Genomic DNA, 19,119 nt, shown 5'->3' on the forward strand with positions numbered 1-19,119 from the left:
TTTAATAACTAAGCTGTTTATCAAATACCCAGTTCTATCTTTAGAAAATTTTAGATCACAAAAGACAGTGGAGCATACACCCAGTAAGATGGCATCTGTTAAAATAAGCCTCCTGCTGCTACAGGAAAAGACTGTCTTTTCTCCTCCTCTTGCTCTTTATATAATGATTTATTATTTGTATTCCAGCAGCACCAAGAGTAAACTAAGTACTGCACACACCTGTGCCCTGCAGAGGCAAATAGTTCCTGTCTTGAAGAGTACACCAGTTTATCCTTTACTCTCACAGATCTTGGGAGACAGACCTGTCCTCGCTTACAGACAACCCCCCAACCTAAAGCAAATACTCACCAGCAACCACACATCACTGAACAAAACCACTAACCCAGGAACCTATCCTTGTAACAAACCCCGATGCCAACTCTATCCACATATCTATTCAAGTGACATCATCATAGGACCTAATCACATCAGCCATACCATCAGGGGCTCGTTCACCTGCACATCTACCAATGTGATATATGCCATCATGTGCCAGCAATGCCCCTCTGCCATGTACATTGGCCAAACCGGACAGTCTCTACGCAAAAGAATTAATGGACACAAATCTGACATCAGGAATCAAAATACTCAAAAACCAGTGGGAGAACACTTTAACCTGTCTGGCCATTCAGTGACAGACCTGCGGGTGGCTATATTACAACAGAAAAACTTCAAAAACAGACTCCAACGAGAGACTGCTGAGCTAGAATTGATATGCAAACTAGACACAATCAACTCCGGTTTGAATAAGGACTGGGAATGGCTGAGCCATTACAAACATTGAATCTATCTCCCCTTGTAAGTATTCTCACACTTCTTAACTGTCTATACTGGGCTAGCTTGATTATCAAGAGAAAAAAAAACTTTTGAAGTAATTGGCCTCTCAGAGTTGGTAAGACAACTCCCACCTGTTTATGCTCTCTGTATGTGTGTATATATATCTCCTCAATATATGTTCCATTCTATATGCATCCAAAGAAGTGGGCTGTAGTCCACGAAAGCTTATGCTCTAATAAATTTGTTAGTCTCTAAGGTGCCACAAGTACTCCTGTTCTTCTTTTTATCCAATCTCTGTTTCCCTCCAGCCAGAAAAAACAGTCAATAGGCTAATAATGTTCATTCAGAAAAAAAAGAAGTGTTAACCAATTATTAATAAGGCCCACTAAGGCATCCCAATCATAGTGGGCTCAGATTAGGGTTGCCAACTCTCCAGGATTGTCTGGGAGTCTCCAGGAATTAAAGATTAATCTTGAATTGAAGCTCACGTGATGAAACCTCCAGAAAAATGTCCAACCAAACTTGGCAACCCTAGGTCAGATGCATGCTGCCCACACTACACTGGCACTGACAATGAGGTCACACACACTCCATATTTCAGTCATATGTAGCCCCTTGGGCTACATGAGAATTAGAAGTTTCTTGGAAAAAAGTCTTTACTCCATGTACAGCTGCCATCTTCAAGTTTCCTGGCTGTGCAACAGGAGTGTCTTATACTACCAATCTAAAACAAAAGGAATAGGCTGCAACTCTCTTATTGCAGCCACAGCATTACATACCTTCTGTTAATTTATTGTTCTTCCTTATTTTATAGAGGTTATGACAGAATATAAAGTTAAATACAGGCATTAACTTTGTTCAACATAATTTATACCAGATAAGCCAAAGTGATTATTACTGTAGTAGCAGTTACGTAATGGACCCTGAACTGGGGGTAAAGGATAAAGGCATTACTGTACTGTTCTAAGAACAGTCACAATTCATGATAAGAAAAAAAGTTTTCCTCACTTTATTTTAAAACAAAATCACAAGTTGCTCTTTTAGTTTGGTGACACTTGTTTCTTTAAAAAGGCATCATCAAGAACTTAAAATCTCAGATTTTAAGTCTAATTTCCTTATTCATGTTGCCAATATTAAAATTGGCTATGTTAAGAGTCTAGTTTACTTCTAATTATTCTGTTACTTACCCTTCTTTCTCCCCTTCCTCAATTTGAGTAGTCAGAAAACTATTGTAGCTCTTCTCAGTCTTAGCCACCACTGATTTCACTTCTTGGTTCTCACATACTAGTCATGCTATAGTATTTGGTTTGAAAACATTGTAGGGGAATGTTTTGGACACAACACACTTTTGTTTAACTGAACCTGAAACAAAAGTAGTTTTAGGCACACAAGTTTCATAGTCTGGGCTGCAGTGATATACTCATGTGTATTTGTTTTATTCACAAAAATAAAGTTATGCATATGCACTGGAACTACTCACAGCACCACAACATAAAGTTAAGCACATAAGTATGTTCCTGAAACTCTTACTCCTCTTGTCTAACAGGAAAAAGAAATTGGATGCAGCCAAAGATGGCATAGCCCCTACAAATTTAAGAGGAAAATAGAACAGAGTTTATTTTAACTTCAAAACTGAAAACTTTGTAGGGACCTAATGAAATATTTTAAGTTAAGAAAACTTGGGAATTGGGAACCGGACTATGAGAAGTCAACCGGAGTAATACTTGGTGGGCTCCAGGGTGGGGTACAGAAGGGGACTCCGGGCTGGGGCTCAGAGATTTGGGGTGCAGGAGAGGGATCAGAGCTGGGGCAAGGGGTTGGGATGCAGGGGGTGTGAAGGCTCCAGCTGGGGTTGAAGGGTTTGGGATGTACGAGGGTGCTCCAGGCTGGGATTCCACACAAGGAGTCTCCAATTGAATACTATTCATTAATAAAAAGTTTAGTGATTTTTTTTTAAATTAAAATACACTTTTACAGGTCACATTCTTAATTCCTAGAATTATGCTGTGACCTAGCCCAGCACTCAGCTAACATTCCATCAAACTGTATAACCATAGGTTCTCAGGATTCAAGCTACAGGAAAAATTGAATTTTCCCTATAAACTATGCAAATATAAGTGTTATACAAACATATCTATAGGATAATGGAAGGATAGATTCTGTGGGAAGAGAGTACCCAGGACTATTAAATATTCAATTTGCCAATCAGTGGGAGTTTTGCCACGGCTTATCAGAATCCTATGGCCAGCAAGGAAACTAAGTCAAGTCAGATTCACGTTGCTGAGGAAAGTCAGTGAGCAGCTGACACCAAGAAAGGTGCTGGACTATTCACTTAGGGGAAGACCACCTCAAAGACACCTTAGTTGGAGGAGTAGAGGTAGCAGAGCCCTCTTCCCCCACCCACCTTACCCAGAGCAGCCAGGAGGCTGACACAAAGCATAGAAGACCAATAGAAAGAGAGAGAGCCCCTCAGAACAGCCAGGAGGTTCTGCAATGACTGGAAGAGACAGAAAGCTCCTTGAAACAGAAGAGGGAAAGAGATGCTTAGCATTTGTCAAAACACCTAGTAGCTAGACAGAGGCAGATACAGAAGGTGGAGATCAATGCACCCTCTTTATTCCCAGCAGCCAGGAATGAGTGAAGGGAGAAAAACTGGACTGTTTGCCAGAATGCTGCCCCTGGACCACACTGGCAGGTTCCCTTTACCTTGTCTTTCCTATTTATACCTGGCTAGTAGATCTTTCCTGCCCTGACCGTAAGTGCCTAAGATTGTTAGCTAAAGCATTTGTAATACTATCATGTTTATACCAACCTAATGATTCTGATACTGTAATTTAAGAAAGCCTTCTGACAAACAGAGGGTACATATTTGCTTAAAGCTATACTAACTATAATAAAACTGAGCTAACATTTCTTCCTGTTCCTTTCATACTATTTGCAACTTCTTTTTTCATTAGTGAGAACATGCCAATAATCTTATTCCTTCTCAGCCACCCAGCAAGTTAAGAAGAGTAATAACCACAATGCTCTTTAATAGCTACCTCGCTGGCCCAGCCTGTGGTGTGATACAGATGGCATCTCAAAGAGGAAGTCATTTACTGTGCCATTCCTGCTGGATAAGGATGGCTGTGACTGCCCAGGAGTGCAGAAGTGGGAAGGGGGAGAGGGGGAAAGGATTTATCCTCTGGCTTGGAGGAGACTGTACATAGAAATTATTGGGGCTAGGCATGGTGAAAGGGAGGGAGGAGAGATTTCTGTTTAAATCAATCATTTATTGTAAGGATTAAAGCTATTCTCTCTCCACCAATTAAGGTTAGCTCTATGGGAAATTAGATTCTCATTTCTTATCTACATTACACATAACATCTTTGAAGTGCCTTATAAACATTAATGAGCTCATTAAGCTTCACCACCCCTGTTTTAAGTATGCAAATAAGTACAATTTGAGTTTTACAGATGGAGAAAACAGAGGCAGTGAGAGGTCAGTGGCCTGATTTTCAGAGTTGCTGACTGCCTGTAAATCCTACTGAACTCCACCTGTACATTCTGCTGCAAATATTCAGCACATATTAGAATAATTGATTTTAACCATAGTAGTACAGGTAGGAATATACAGTGAATTTGAATCTGGCTGCATTAACTTGATCACTTACAAAAATTATTAAAAAGGAAATCAACTTAAGGTCAAGACCTTGTTATTCCAGATTTTGTAGCTGTCCAGCCCACTCATATCTTGCCTTCCCTATTCCCAAAAAGGAAGCAGGCTGTCAAACAGGTGGAGAAGTTCTGCAGCTACAATCACAGATTTTCTGTTTAAAAGTCTGTGTGTAAAATGAATCTAGTGATTCAGGTTTTATTGAAAGCCTGTCAAGTTAGATGGTTTGACCATTTCCTCACCCCAAGCTAGAATACATTGGACTGCAACTGCTGAAAGTATTTTCAAGTCAATGACCATGAACTCTGTACACATGACTGATTTTTAACTATGGAAAGATGCAGAGGTTCTCCTTTCCTGTGCAGGTTAGTAAGAATGTAGCACAGCAGTGTTCTACTTAAACAAACAGGGTTCTTAACAGATCCAGGTTATGATGGCAGGGTCAGAGAAACTACAGGTTTTCCATAACACACTACACCATCCCTAAGACCATGCCATTTTTCCCATACTGTATCCCAATAGCACGCATCAGAATATAAATAAGAGAACTATTTTAGTAATCAGAGCCAGGCATTCTCTTGACAATCTGGAGTTTTCATAACTTATAACTGTTTCCAGAGCACACCAGTTGTGGCTTTAAACTGTCATTATTATAGTGTTTGAAAATAAATGTGCATTAAAATGCAGTTTAAGTAATTAGACCTAGTATTTGTTTTTGCAAAAAAAAAATTCTACTTTTGAAGCTAGACAAGTTTGTTCAGAGTTAGTTTAAAATTAATAAGCTTTTTATGTAACTGTCACATTTGAGTACACAGAAGGGTTCTACAATATGTTCAGATACATCTCATCTAACTTTTCTCAACTTTTATCTATATGAATAAGAAGGAAGCTAAGTGCTTAGATACCACAATATTTCATATGTGTAGAGGTATTATCTGCCCTGTTGAAGATTATAATAGAACCATTGGCTATATACAGATCAACTGCCTTGCCATATATTTTAGATGTCCGTTATTACAAACGTTCCCTTTGAGAAGAAAGTTCCATTTCCAATGCTGATGTGACCACAGATCTAAGAAGAGAATAAGAGGTGACAGAGTCTTGAGTCTGAATGAAATTCTGATTTTAATACAGGTCACAGAAAGAACTGTAAACATGAAAGCAAACATGTGTATTGGGGAGGATGGAAGGAGAAGTGGACTTCTGCCTATTTTGTGGATGCTTCTTTATATGCAAGAGGTTGAAAGGTTAATTTTAACTAGAAAAAAAAATTCAGATCTGTCTTTTTAAGACGATTCTGTGGTAACTGGAGAACCTTGTGAAGTGACATCACAGGAGGCTGAAAGCTAAACCGGGGGGGGGGGGTGTGGAAGGAGGGGAGACATTTTTACTCAACCTGCCTAAAAAAATTTTTAAATTAATATCCATTTGATGCCAATACCTGCTGTCACTTGGTAGAAAGGATGTCAGTTAAAGAGCTGACATTAAAAACTCTTACAGCTTAATTGGAGGGGTACAGTGAACATTGGAGGCCTACAGAACATCTTCAAGAAAAACTAAAAAAGAACAAACCTTTGCTGATATTTCTATGTCAAGAAGGAGACATTATAAATAAAGCAGCACCAGGGGCACAACATTTAATTTTTCTACATCTTTTGTAGGTCACTTTTAAAGGTATCTTGATTTCACAAGCTAAATCTCTTCAATGACTTACACAGCTCAAAAGTTTAATATTAAAAAAAAATATGAATACAAGTGACAGCATCTAACTAGTTTTCAGATAAATATTAATTGGAGAAGTTAACCAGAGTGGAACCCAAACAAACAATGGTAATAAGCAATTCAGCATTAAGATTGGAAAGCAGTTATAATCAAATGGTGAGCTCATTCCCTGTCATCCTGGAAGAATGGCTATGTCTCACATGAGTAAGTCTGCAGTAGGAGGAAACAGCATAGCCACAATTAATTAAAAGGGGCCAATTTCTGAATATCTGCACTAGGACTGCATAGGTGTTCCTGAAGTGATACTTGAGCACAATTACAATTACACACACACACACACAATCACTTAGAACATATGCAGACACTGGGAGTATAAGCACTCCCCAAATCATTAAGGGGTTCTTCTGCTTTAGCTCATTAATGGTCAAAAGTTTTCATATCTAGACCAAAAAGAAGACGATGGAAGAACTGCTGCCAAGCCCCCCACACTTTAAACAAATATAAATAACACAGTACAATAAAAACTAGCTCAAAGAACCAGCCTTCATTGTGCCCTAAAAAAGGGCACAAACATAATATCCCATAGGGAAGGGATGGGCAAACTTTTTGGCCTGAGGGCCACATCTGGGTATGGAAATTGTATGGCGGGCCATGAATGCTCACCAAATTGGGGTGGGAGTGCGGGCTCTAGGGTGGAGCCAGAAAGGAGGAGTTCAGAGTGCAGGAGGGGGCACCGGGCTGGGGGAGGGAGTGCAGGGGGGTGAGGGCTCCAGCTGGGGCTGGGGGTGCAGGAGGGTGCTCCAGGCTGGGACTGAGGGGTTCAGAGGGCAGGAGGGGGATCAGGGCTGGGGCAGGGGGTTGGGGCATGGGAGGGGGCCAAGGGTGCAGGCTCCGGGCGGCACTTACCTCCTCAAGCAGCTCCTGGAAGCAGCAGCGTATCCCCCTTCTGGCTCCTATGCAGAGGTGCGGCCAGGTGGCTCTACGTACTGCCTCACCCATAGGTGCTGCCCCCACAGCTCCCATTGGCCCTCATTCCTGGCCAACGGGAACTATGAGGGCAGCGCTTGAGGCAGGAACTGTGTGCAGAGCCCCCTGGCTGCCCCTACACATAGGAGCTGGAGGGGAGATATGCCGCTGCTTGCGGAAGCCGCACGGAGCCACAGCATGCGGGGAACAGGACAAGCCCCCAACCCCGCTCCCCAGCGGGAGCTCGAGGGCCAGATTAAATGCAGCCCCCAGGCTGTAGTTTGCCCACCCCTGCCATAGGGGTTACTATATCCTCTCATTACAATTTACAAACATCTCCCCCCAGCCAGAATCTTTGCAGCATAAAACCAAATCATAACCGCAAGTTTATTCTGTGGTCAGAACTGTAGCCACACATGAGTTAATGCACAGTAGTTGCAATGCTGTGGTCATGTAACAATGTATCCCAAGAAGTTAAAGTATATTTTAAGAGAGTCCTGTTTCTCACACACAGCACCACTGTGATATCTTCATGTTCATCTCACATGGCCCAGTCTTGTTCCCTCTGAAGTCAATCAGGAGATTTGCCATTGATTTCAGCAGAAGTTGGACCAGTGATGGTGAAAAAGTTTACATTAGGGTTTCTGTGCTTCATGACAGACTATAAATAAACTGTACAGAATTGGCAAAACTGGGAGTTTTCTTTTAACTTTACACTGACTCCTGAAAAGCAGACAATTACTGTTTAAAAATGGTCTCCTGAAATCAGTATTTTCCACTGACTTCAACAGGCTTTGGATGAGGCCCAAATTTATTTTATTGAAGCAGACTCCCAGCTAAGAGGGGGAAGCCCTCCTTCCCCCCCCCCCTTTTTTTTTTTTTTTTTTTTTTTTTTTAAATGGACAGTTAAAAGCAGGTTGGATGGAGCACTCAAGACCATATGAAAGGGAACAAATCACACTAGCAGACAAGAGGATGGACTGCTTGTACTTACGGGTCTTTACCATCTCCGACTTCTGTAAGTAGAGTCTAGAATTCTAACATAACCTGCTAATTGATTACTTTTTATTGAGGCTTTTGTGACCTTAATCTTTTGTGACTAGTAGGGACTTTTCAAACTTTTGTAGCTATTTATTGTGTTCTTCCAGTCATCGCACTTTTGGTAGTTGGTTTCACATATTTGGTCTAGCTGAACTAAACCTGAAGACATTCTTCCCACTTCCACCCATAAGTGCTGCCACCAGTCATGTGCTGGGAGGTGAGGGAGGCTAAGACCCTCTATGTTGTTTGCCCAATGTAAAAGGTCTCTTTAGTCAGTTGCTCCCTAACTGATTGTGTAAGAGAACCTCTTTTACTTTCCTTTGATTATCATATTTGATCTCCATCCTTCTCCTTCCTCTCCCACAACCACCTAATATAGGTAGAGAGATTTACTGATCAATTGAACTGCTCACCTGCATCTTCATACATTGTGCCAGGGACAGAATGATAAGTTTTTAAAATTTAATCCATCAGTTTTCCATGAAGGCAAACAACTATAGTAAGTACACTATATACAGTTTGAACTGAAGCTACTAAAACCCAGTTGCTTCCATCTAAAACATAAGAGCCAGACCAGTGGTTTAAGACAATGGCTATTAACTAGTAAATGCTAGATTAAGACTAACTCTGGATTTTTGCTTCCTAATATGGCAGAAGTGACAGCTTCTGCATGAGGTGGATCACATTATGCAAAGTGAAGGGAGTTTTTTGGGTGCTGTTCTTGGCAGCAAAAGCATTCGGGGATCAGGAAAAACAAAAACAGCGTGAGGAAAAAGCCTTGCAGTTTTGGTCAGTCACCTGTGCTCTCAGTAGATTTTAGAAGAGAATGCTTCTCTCCTGTGCCCCGTAGCTAAATTGAAGACAAGTTGCCCCTTTCACTGGACTCTGCAAATTGTTGTTGAATCTTCATTCTAGAAGTTTAACATCCACATAATGATAAACTTGGAAGTGGTACCAACAGTATGTTTGTGAGTCACAAGAAGTCAAGGTAGAGGTGGCAAGGCTGGGGAACTACAGCGTTCAGGAACTGCAACACTACACAGAAATAGGCATTGTTTGATCAGCACTGACACCTCAGCTGTCATTTAAGCTTTGCCTTCACTGAGGCTACATCTACAATACACACACTAACACAGCAGCATGTAGCTCAGGGTGGCCCGCGGGCTGAATTCAGGCCACCAGCCATTTTAATCCAGCCCTCAAGCTCCCAGATGTGGCCCTCGGGCCAAAAAGTTTGCTCACCCCGGTGTAGCTACACATCAGCGAAATACTTTGGTGGTGGGGAGGAGACAAGGTGGGGCGGGGGAACAAAAAAACAGATCAGCAGCTTGCTGCTACTGAAGCCTCTCTCTACAGCAGGGACGGGCTCCAGGAGCACAGGACACTATGCTGCTAAAAACAGCAGCGTAGACAGGAAGCAATGCTTGGGGTAGTAGGAAGTGTCTAGGGGATGTACTCACATACATACCCACCCCCTTCAGGGCATCTTTTCACTGCTCACCTAAGCTGTGCCCCACCAGCTATGCTGTTATTTGTGCTGGGGGCAGGGGCTACATGTTCACGTACTCTACGCTGCACGCTTCTTTTGGTGGAGTGTAGACACACCATGTGGGAAAAATATGGGAAGGGGGGTTTTAAAACTAGAGAGATAGTTTATGAGAATTAACTAGGATTTTTACAGCAAGATTATGACTAAACATTTCAGCTATCCTTCTGTAGACCCACACCACTATCTTTTTTGGCAGTAGAGACATCGCCTTAGTCTCTGATCCACCCAGAGTGGAAAAGAGATACTGGTCCACATTTGTTCCAGACAAATTATAATCCAATACTCTTCTGCAACTTTCACAATTCAATCCATCACTTTCAATATTTTAAAAATGAAGCTGATTTAAATCTAACAGTCAGCATTCTCTTATCTAATTTGAAGTATTTATTAAACACAAAAGCATAATTATAGTCAGCGATGTTCTCTTTTATCAGAGGGGTAGCCGTGTTAGTCTGAATCTGTAAAAAAGCAATATAGGGTCCTGTGGCACCTTTAAGACTAACAGAAGTCTTGGGAGCATAAGCTTGCATCTGAAGAAGTGAGATTCTTACCCATGAAAGCTTATGCTCCCAAGACTTCTGTTAGTCTTAAAGGTGCCACAAGATCCTCTGTTGCTTTTTAGCGATGTTCTCTTTGGAAGACAAGAGCTTTCTCCCCCACCCCATTAATCAATAGTGACTAATTGATATTTGTATATTATTGCTTTTGCCACACTGCACCAGCTTTATGGGAGGTGGACAAGATTATCTGTGCTATAAAAGAAATTACTCATCTTTTTAGATGTACCCAACACAATTCAAGAAAAATGATAGGTAATCCTCTCCTTTTGTAAATAGTTTACTTCCTCCTTAAATTACCTAGTTAGAGTATTTCTCTAATAGCGTCACAGGTGTTTCATCAACCATGTTAAGACATCAGTAGTGTCAATTCATCATCAACAGGAAGAAGAAGAAAAATTTCTATTTCCTCATAGCTTACAGCTTTATTGTACCTACAGCCAATGATTTCTACCCCACAACTGTCAAGTCAATAGTTTATTCTGTATGGGTTAAGTAACAGATTATGGGATTTGATTTTTTCGGTTGTTCAAACTGATAAATTTGTTCACCTTCTTCAATAAGAAGTCAGCACATCTTGTAGGCAAATGTCACGTGCTTTTACCTGTGGGCCCAGATTGCAAACAACTACGGTCTTCAGGGAAGACATGAGTCAGGAAATAAGAAGCCCTGTAATTAACACAAGCTTGTCTAATTAGAAAACAAACCGACCAGCTTCTATGGCACTTTGACACCCAGCGTTACTTGTAAGGGTGTTGCATTTTCACTCCGTCTTGTTTGTATTACACTGTATATTCTTTGGGGCAAGGACTGCATATTACTATCTTGTAAGCATTGTGTTCCTCTGTGGTAATCTTAATATTTAAGTGAGGGCTCAACTGAAAGATACACGGACACACTTTTCTCCATTAGAAAAGAGGGATGTTCTGGAGTGTGCAGGAAGAGGAGCTAGTCAGTACTTCAGACCACCTGTATTTTCTAGAGGAGAAAAAAATATTTCCCTGTAAGCAAAGATATATAGTACAATCACCTTGAAAATAGGTGATTGCCCACAGTCTTGCAGTCCAGTACTGTATAGGAAACATAGGAAAAAGAAAGGGGAAAAAAAGGAGAAAAAAAAAAGACACTTAAGATACAGTGAAATTCTAATCTAATCATTTTGTAGAAGACTCCAAAAAGAAAGTTTATATATAAAATCTTAGCAAACGCGCCCCCCCCCAATAGTGTAAGAACCTTTTTTATGACAACATATCAAAATTTGAGGTTGGTCCCAGACTCTGGCTGATCTATCAAGCTAGAAGTGTTTTGAATGACACTGTTAAGGAGGGTTTCCCCTGCTATATCAGACACTCCCCAGTGGTCACATTCATGAAACATTAAGCTTAATCTCCAGTAGGGGACCTGTGGATATCTTTAGTCCCACAGGCACACAGCTAATTTGAGTAACACAAGGTGAGACGCAAGGATGTTTGGAGAACTAGAAGCATTTCATATCCGGCAGGAGTTTTCCCTCAGAAGTGTAAATATATCTTTCATGAAGACCTGAGGCTAAAGCCACACTCTCCATAATACACTGAACTAAAATCAGGTGCTCTTCCCAGGGATTTGCTCACTCACTCAAGACAGACAATCTAGCACCAAAGTCTATTCCCATCTCGCCCCCTTCATGCATTAACTAAGCCATTCCCTAATTTTACAAATAGTACAGCCCACGTATCTTAACGAATTAGAGATGACCTGAAGAAGACCTCTGCGTAGGTGAGAGACACAAGCTTTCACGCTAACAGAAGTCGGGACGGGTGTGGAATAATTCTCTTCATGTGACACACTGGTAACATCCCCCCTCGTTAACTAGCTTAGGCTAAAGAAGATGCGTTTGTAGAAGAGACTCTCAGCTATCCAGTACTTAGACTCCAATTCAGCAAGGCACCTAAGTGCGTTTTTTTCTCAAGAGGGGTCCAAGAATGCAAAGAATAAGAATATTCTGCTGCTGAGCAAGAGGGGTGTTCACTCATGGGCCATGCAGGAGCTCATTCTCTTAATAATAATTTGTATTGCCTAGGAGCCTCAGTCATGGACTGTGACCCCACTGTGCTAACTGCTGCATACAGAACAAAGAACGTGCCTACCCCAAACAGCTTACAGTCCAAAGAAGACAACAGATGCATACAGGCAGATGGGGGGGGGGGGGGGGGAAGAAATAAAAAAAAAAAAAGAGACAGCATTGGTCAGACTGATTAGGCTATGGTGTCAGCACATCGACACCCTAGCTGTTGTCAAGTTTTCTGTAGGCTTCATGGCGAAGGAGAATTTTGAAAGAATAATGAGTTAGTTTTTCAGATGTTTACAAGAAGCTTCTCCCAAACATAAGGGGAAGCATGGGAGAAAGCATAGAGGTGATGATGCTGTGAGTCAGAGGAAGGTGCCAACCTTTTGATAAGATATTGAATAAGAGAGAATAGGTATGCCCTAGGATAAGGATGGATTGTGAAGGGCCTTGAAAATGAAGACAAGTAGCTTATGTTTGATGCTATAGTGCCGATGAGAAGCGTAGTGAGGAAAGTAACTGAAAGACTTCCCTGATCGATTGTATTCCCTAAATGGACAATCTACCCTAGTTCTCACTTACTGAGGGACAATCTCCACTCATTGATATATATATTGCTTTCCACAACCAAATCTCTGTACAACTTCGCATAAGTGATGTACCTGAATACTTGGATGCTAATATCTAAACTGTATTCTTAAATTTATTCACCTAAGTTTGAGTTATTGTGGATTATGTACTCTATGTATCATATGACTTTTAAAAACAAACTCTGTATTTGTGGATAATCTCAGCACTATACGCAGATGTACAGACACTCTTTTCTCAACCCATGTATTACGTAATTTTTTTAACATTAGCTTTAATAAAAACTTTAAATCTGTTCTTATCAAAAGGCAAGCCAGTGGAGGGCTTCAAAAGAGAAGAATGACATAGTCAAGACAACAGGATAGGAAAATGATCTTTGCAGCAACATTCTGAATGGAAATGAGCACAGCAGGATTGATTTATCAAGGCCAAAGAAAGACATTGCAGTAATCAATATGAGAAAAGCCAGGATGAGAAGTTTAGCTATGTGGATGGATTTAAATGGCCATATTTTAGGGATGTAATACACAAATATTAACAAGGCTTTGATATAACTTCAGTGAGAGAGCCTAGAGATATGTCTGAGTCAGAGAGAAAGTCCAGGCCTGAGTACCAAGCAGAATGGTAGTGTTGTCCACAGTGATCAAGAAAGGAGATCGTGGGGAAGAGAAAACTAAAACAGAACTTTTAGTCTATGTAAGTTTGAGCTGACAGACTTAAAGGGCGATCAGAGAAACAGGTTCAGATGATTTTAATAGTATCCATCATTGGAAATTTAAGATTCATGTAATTTTTTTGGTCACCTTCCCTTAGATTTAACTTGCTGTGAAGGGTTTATATGTTTTACATATTTTAAATTAAAGAAAATTTTACTGTCTTGAATTTAAAATGTACACGTAATGCTAAATACTTGACCCATTCAAAAGGCTTTTAAAAATCCCAATATAAAATGAAGACTTAACCACTTGAAAGGCCACAAAAAAGTATCAAAATTTAATATAGCGAGGCTGTTGAAAATATTCTAAGTTTTGTAACTGATCACAACTTGCAGCCATTTGGCTAAATGGAGCCAAATCTGCTTTCCAAAAGTAGTGTCCTACTGATGTCAATGTATTATGATGTCTAATGGAGCTGCAGATAGGGAATGCTACAGTTCCAAGTTGGCCAATCAGGATCAATTATAATCTGACTCAACTGCTTTGGCAGTATATCACTAAAAACTGATGAGATGGTTGCATGCTCGTCGCCATTTTGGAAATGTCTTCACTTTAAAACTTAAAAAAAAAAAAAAAAAAAAAAGTGAGTGATCATTAGATGCAGATCTCTCTCTCTCTATATATATATTATAGATATAAATATTTATACATAATATATAAATATATATATAAATATATATAAATGATGAAAGGAGGGGGTGTTCCAAATTGACATTAAAATATTCCACTGCATTTATTATTTTTGTTAACATGAAATTGCTTCTTCAGCAAGATCACAACTATACTTTCTTATTAAGGTCCAAAAAAAAAAAAAAAAAAAAAAAATCTGTCTTTTGGATCAACTGAAGGATGTTTTCACCTACAACCTAAAGACCAGACATGTGATCCTCTCAGCAGTATGGCAAGGTTTTGATGACATGACACTAAAACCATCCATTAGCCCTTATACCATTTATACCAACAGTGCAGCTGCACTATTATTGAAAGATGGGTATTAATGCCAGACTAAATGCTGTTAACAGTTTTGACAGGGCGGGGGCATGCTAGACAGTAGACATTAGTAAATAGTAGTGAAAGAACTTGAAAACCCTTAAACATTCCTATTAGTCTGCACCAAGTCCAATACTGACATCTGCTTATGGAAGAAGATGCTACATCACCACGAGCATGCTGCGGAGATTATGAGTTATACTTGGAATTCCATCCATTTACTTGGATCAGCTTTTACTAAAGAGTGGTTTTCCCACTACTAGCTCTGTAAATTGGAGGTTACCTTTACAAATGCCTAGGGTTGGAGAGTGAAGGATATGGACAACAACCAGATGCTCTAATCATCAGGGATTTGTTAGACCAATAAGCCATTAAGCCATTGTACAATAAGCCATTAAGATGAAGACAATAACTTTTTGGATAAGCCTATTCATTTTAAGCAGGAAAGGATTTATTGTATATTTCATCTACTGCATCATTACTACTGTGTACCCATCCTTCATGCCACAAAACAAAGAACAAAACACATTTTCCTAACTAGCCCTCTTGTTGATTTTTCTGCAGAAAAAAAGTGGGCTACCTAAACCAAGGAGGAAAGAAAAACAAATCTCCAAAAGACAAAGCCTACAATACAGAGAAGTTCCTTGGGCTGTAACCAGAATGGGTTTGCTACTCATTAACTGTCAAAGCAGATGAAAAATAAAAACCCGAAAAAGGTTAGAGACCTGGAAGAGATTGAGAGAGCAGAAATGCATCACATTACAGAAGACAAAATTAGTAAGATTTAGCCTTCTAGAAATAAACACTCATTTCCTCTTCATCACCACTGTCGCAACTCGTCAACTACATTAACATACCTGGGTAAAGAAAGGTACAAAATCCTAGTGAACCTCAAAAACCTACAGAAAAACGGCCCAAGCCATCTGCTTTCCAGCAGAACTAGCTCTACCGGAGGCCAACCCCCGCCAATGCTTCACTTCTGCCGGTAACGAACCGCAATAGGACTACACACGTGCTTCTTGTTTAAAGCCATTAACTGCGTTAACCAGCCACTGATCATCCTGATTTGGGGCAGTCGCAGCGACCAGGTTTCTCCAGGTGAAGGGGAAGGGAGGAGAAGGAGAGAGGCTCCCAGTCGCTCTGGTGCGGAGGGAGGGGAGAGCGGGCGGGGAAAGGATGAAAGGTGAGGGGAGAGCAGTGGAAGCAGTCAGCCAGAGAAGGCTGCCCCTGTGCTGGCAGCTGGAGCAGCCTCTCTCCCGGGGGAGGGCGGACAGCCGGTGATTAGCGTGTGAGCCGCACCGCGAGCCGAGCGGAACGCTGCTGCAGCCAGGCGCGCACCCCGCACCGCGGCAGGGAGGGTGCCAAGCCCCGCACAGCCCGGGGGATAGCAAGCGGGGCAGGAGACAGAGCAAGGCACCGAAGCAGCCGGAGACGTACCCAGCACCACGCAGACCACATCCAGGAACACGAAGGGCAGCCGCGTCTTGTCAAACATCCTGCCAGCCCTGGGCGCCGGCTGCTGCGCGGCGAGGGACGCGGACTCCGGCGGGGCTTGGTGCCTGGGGGTATCGGGAGAGGCTCTGCCGCATCCAGTCAGCGCTCCGAGACGAAGCGCTGCAGCCAACGGCGCCTGGCACTGCCGCCACTGCGGCTCCTACCCGGGCTGCGGCTTTAAGGAAGGGGCGGGCCCCGGCCGGGCTGCGGGCGCGTGCGGCCGCCCCTGTGCAGACGTTCCACTCCGGCACCGCGCAACGGCCCCCGGCCAATCGCCTTCCTCTGCAGCGCGCTACGTGTCCCCGCCCCAGCGACCGAGATTCATGGCCCGCCCCCACTTTCCGCCGCAGCCCCGCCCACTGGCGGCCGTGAGGGAAGGCGGGAGTTGGCCGTGATCCCTCAGCTCCCGCTGTGCGGTGGAAGCGCGACTGCGTGCAGCCCGCGCCTCGGTGACCGCCCAGCTGGGCCAGGCCCTAGAGAGCCCGGTGTGAGGGTACTGTCCGAGCTGGCTGCGTGGTCACCCGGGGCAGTGGCGGGGGAGAGAGGGGCAGAGTGGTCTATTACCCCAGACACTACTCCCCTCTTGAACCCAGGAGTCCAGAGTCTCTGGAGTCCTCTGCTGGCAGCGAGTAGCTGTGAACCACGCAAAGAATAACAGCCTACTACTTCTATCAGTCACTCTCCTAGCGCAAACCCTAGCAGCCTGTGCTGTGGCTCTAGCCGTCCAAACCCTGCTGATGACCCAAATTAGGATGCCGTCACTATATATGGTTCCACAGGATAGAATTTCAATTGTTCAGGGTTGTTGTTTTTTTAATTAGGAAATTACATCCAAAACTGCATTAAAAGAACATTAATGTGGTGACATCAAGCACTAAAATGCCAGGGAATTCCAGAATTAAGGTTGCCAGTGCAGTTTTTTAAAACACTACTTTTTATTTATTTCCCCACCATCACTGGAAAAGGGACTGAAAAGTAAAAAAAAGTCAGAAACTTTTTTCCCCCCTCACCAAATAGAAAGAATTTTTAATTTAGAAACTTAATTGAAAAATTAACCTTTTTCACCCAAATGAAAATCTTTTGTGAACATTTTTGTTTTGGTTGAAATGGCTTTTTCCAGCAAAATGCTGATGGAAAAATCACTAGTTTAATACTGATATAAAACAAAAATCCATCATTCAAGCCCCTGAGCATGTCTACATATTCTTAAAAAACAAAATTGCAGGCAGATTTACTGACACCACACGCAGAAACACTAGACCCAAACTATTCTGAGATTTCCCATGTATCCTACCTACCTTCTACTACATCTGTCAGTAAACAGATGGGCTTTGTGCTATGCCTGGAAGGTTGAAAAACAGGCTCTGGCAGATCAACAAGGGAAACAAGTTCCAGGGTTGAAGATGTTTTTCTAAAGATGCTCTATCTCCAATCCCTTAGAGTTCAAATTTAGAGACTGTCAATGAGCGACTTAGCTGATCTCATCTCTCAAGGTAATACATTTGGGGAGGTGTCTTGAACAGCTAACAGTCGAGCCAATATGACTTTAAAGATTGAGGCTATGTCTACATGACAAGCGCTACAGCAGCAGCAGCTCCGCAGCTATGCCGCTTGTAACATAGATGCTTCCTACATCAGTGCAAGGGGTTTTTCCATCAATGTAGTTTATCCACCTCTCAAAGAGGTGGTCACTAAGTTGACTGAAGAATTCAGCCGTTGACCTAGCTGCATCTACATGGGGTTAGATCAGCCCTGAGCAATGTAGCTAGGTCAACCTAATTTTTAAGTGTAGATGAGGCCTACACAAACATCTTGAATTTTGCTCAAAAGCAAATATGAAGTCAAGACCACATACAGAGCACGGATGTAATGTGCTTTGCAGAGATCACAACTCTAAGCAACTGGTCTGACATATTCTACGTTAAGTATCAGAGGGGTAGCCGTGTTAGTCTGAATCTGTAAAAAGCAACAGAGGGTCCTGTGGCACCTTTGAGACTAACAGAAGTACTGGGAGCATAAGCTTTCGTGGGTAAGAACCTCACTTCTTCAGATGCAAGCCTTCTTAATACATACAAAATAAACATCAGAACTTCCAAATCTCAATCCAATTTTCCCTGTGCCAGGAACATTCTGTAGTGATCAGTTACAGTGACTTTATGTCTCATGTACACTGGCAGAACTGTTGTTAAAGGTCATAGAGCAACCATGAATTGGGTCCCTGACTACAAAAAAAGAGACACTTTCTTGTCCTGGTACTGATTCACCAAGGTACTTAAGTACATGCCTAACTTTAAGCACAGAATTAGTCCCATTTAAATCAATGGGACTATCCACCTGCTTAAAGTTAGGCACATGCTAAAGTGCCTTGCTGAACTGGGACCAGAGAGTGTGGTCCCTCCAATGTGCATTGGTTGTCTTTGACTTTAATCTGCCTCTTAGGAATCTCCAGTAAAGCAGTGAAATCACATTATGTCCAAATTCATCTCATGTTGTCATGTCTATATTATATAGGTCAGACTAGCTGATCAGAACAGTCTCTTCTGACCTCAAAATCTATGCATCTCCTCTTGGAGTAGAAGGTTGGAAGAAGGCAGGAGACGATACTCTCAAAAGACATATTGTCCTTTAATTAAAATACATCCTTGCTTGATAATGTAATTTGTCCCAGACACCACAAAATACCCTCTCCTTCCTTCTTTCTTTTCTTTTCTTTTCTCTTCTCCATTCCCCCTGTATTTTCTTGTGGAGCAGTTGAGCAATAAAGGATGTTTATGACCAAGTTAATGTCCTCAGAATTTGTTTTGCCTCTACTAGTTACCCCAGAAATTATCGATAATGTTTTCCCCATCCTCCTTAATAGCTTTGTTTATGCTATTACCCATGTCTTAGGAAATCTACTATCTTTCTCTGGTGATACTTACTTGCTGAGTAGGACTAGCCAAACAGGACTCTTAAAGGCAATTAGCAATCAAATAGAC

The 19,119-nt window shown here is 41.9% G+C and overlaps 1 protein-coding gene across 3 annotated transcripts in view; it reads right to left on the reverse strand.

Annotated features, from left to right (window-relative positions):
- PLPP1 (phospholipid phosphatase 1) overlaps positions 1-16,398 on the reverse strand; it is a 124,836-nt gene extending 108,438 nt beyond the window's left edge. The window contains exon 1 of one of the 3 annotated variants that reach the window (XM_034773808.1): positions 16,085-16,398. Coding sequence is in view for 2 of the 3 variants with exons in the window: in XM_034773809.1 (XP_034629700.1) it covers positions 16,085-16,142 (58 nt within the window). In the remaining variant the exon portion in view is untranslated. The remainder of the gene's footprint in view (positions 1-16,084) is intronic. The other 2 variants (XM_034773809.1, XM_034773806.1) reach the window with 2 other exon arrangements.
- Between the last annotated feature and the right edge of the window lie 2,721 nt (positions 16,399-19,119).

Source organism: Trachemys scripta, chromosome 6 (assembly GCF_013100865.1).
Source record: "Trachemys scripta elegans isolate TJP31775 chromosome 6, CAS_Tse_1.0, whole genome shotgun sequence".
NCBI lineage: Eukaryota > Metazoa > Chordata > Testudines > Emydidae > Trachemys > Trachemys scripta.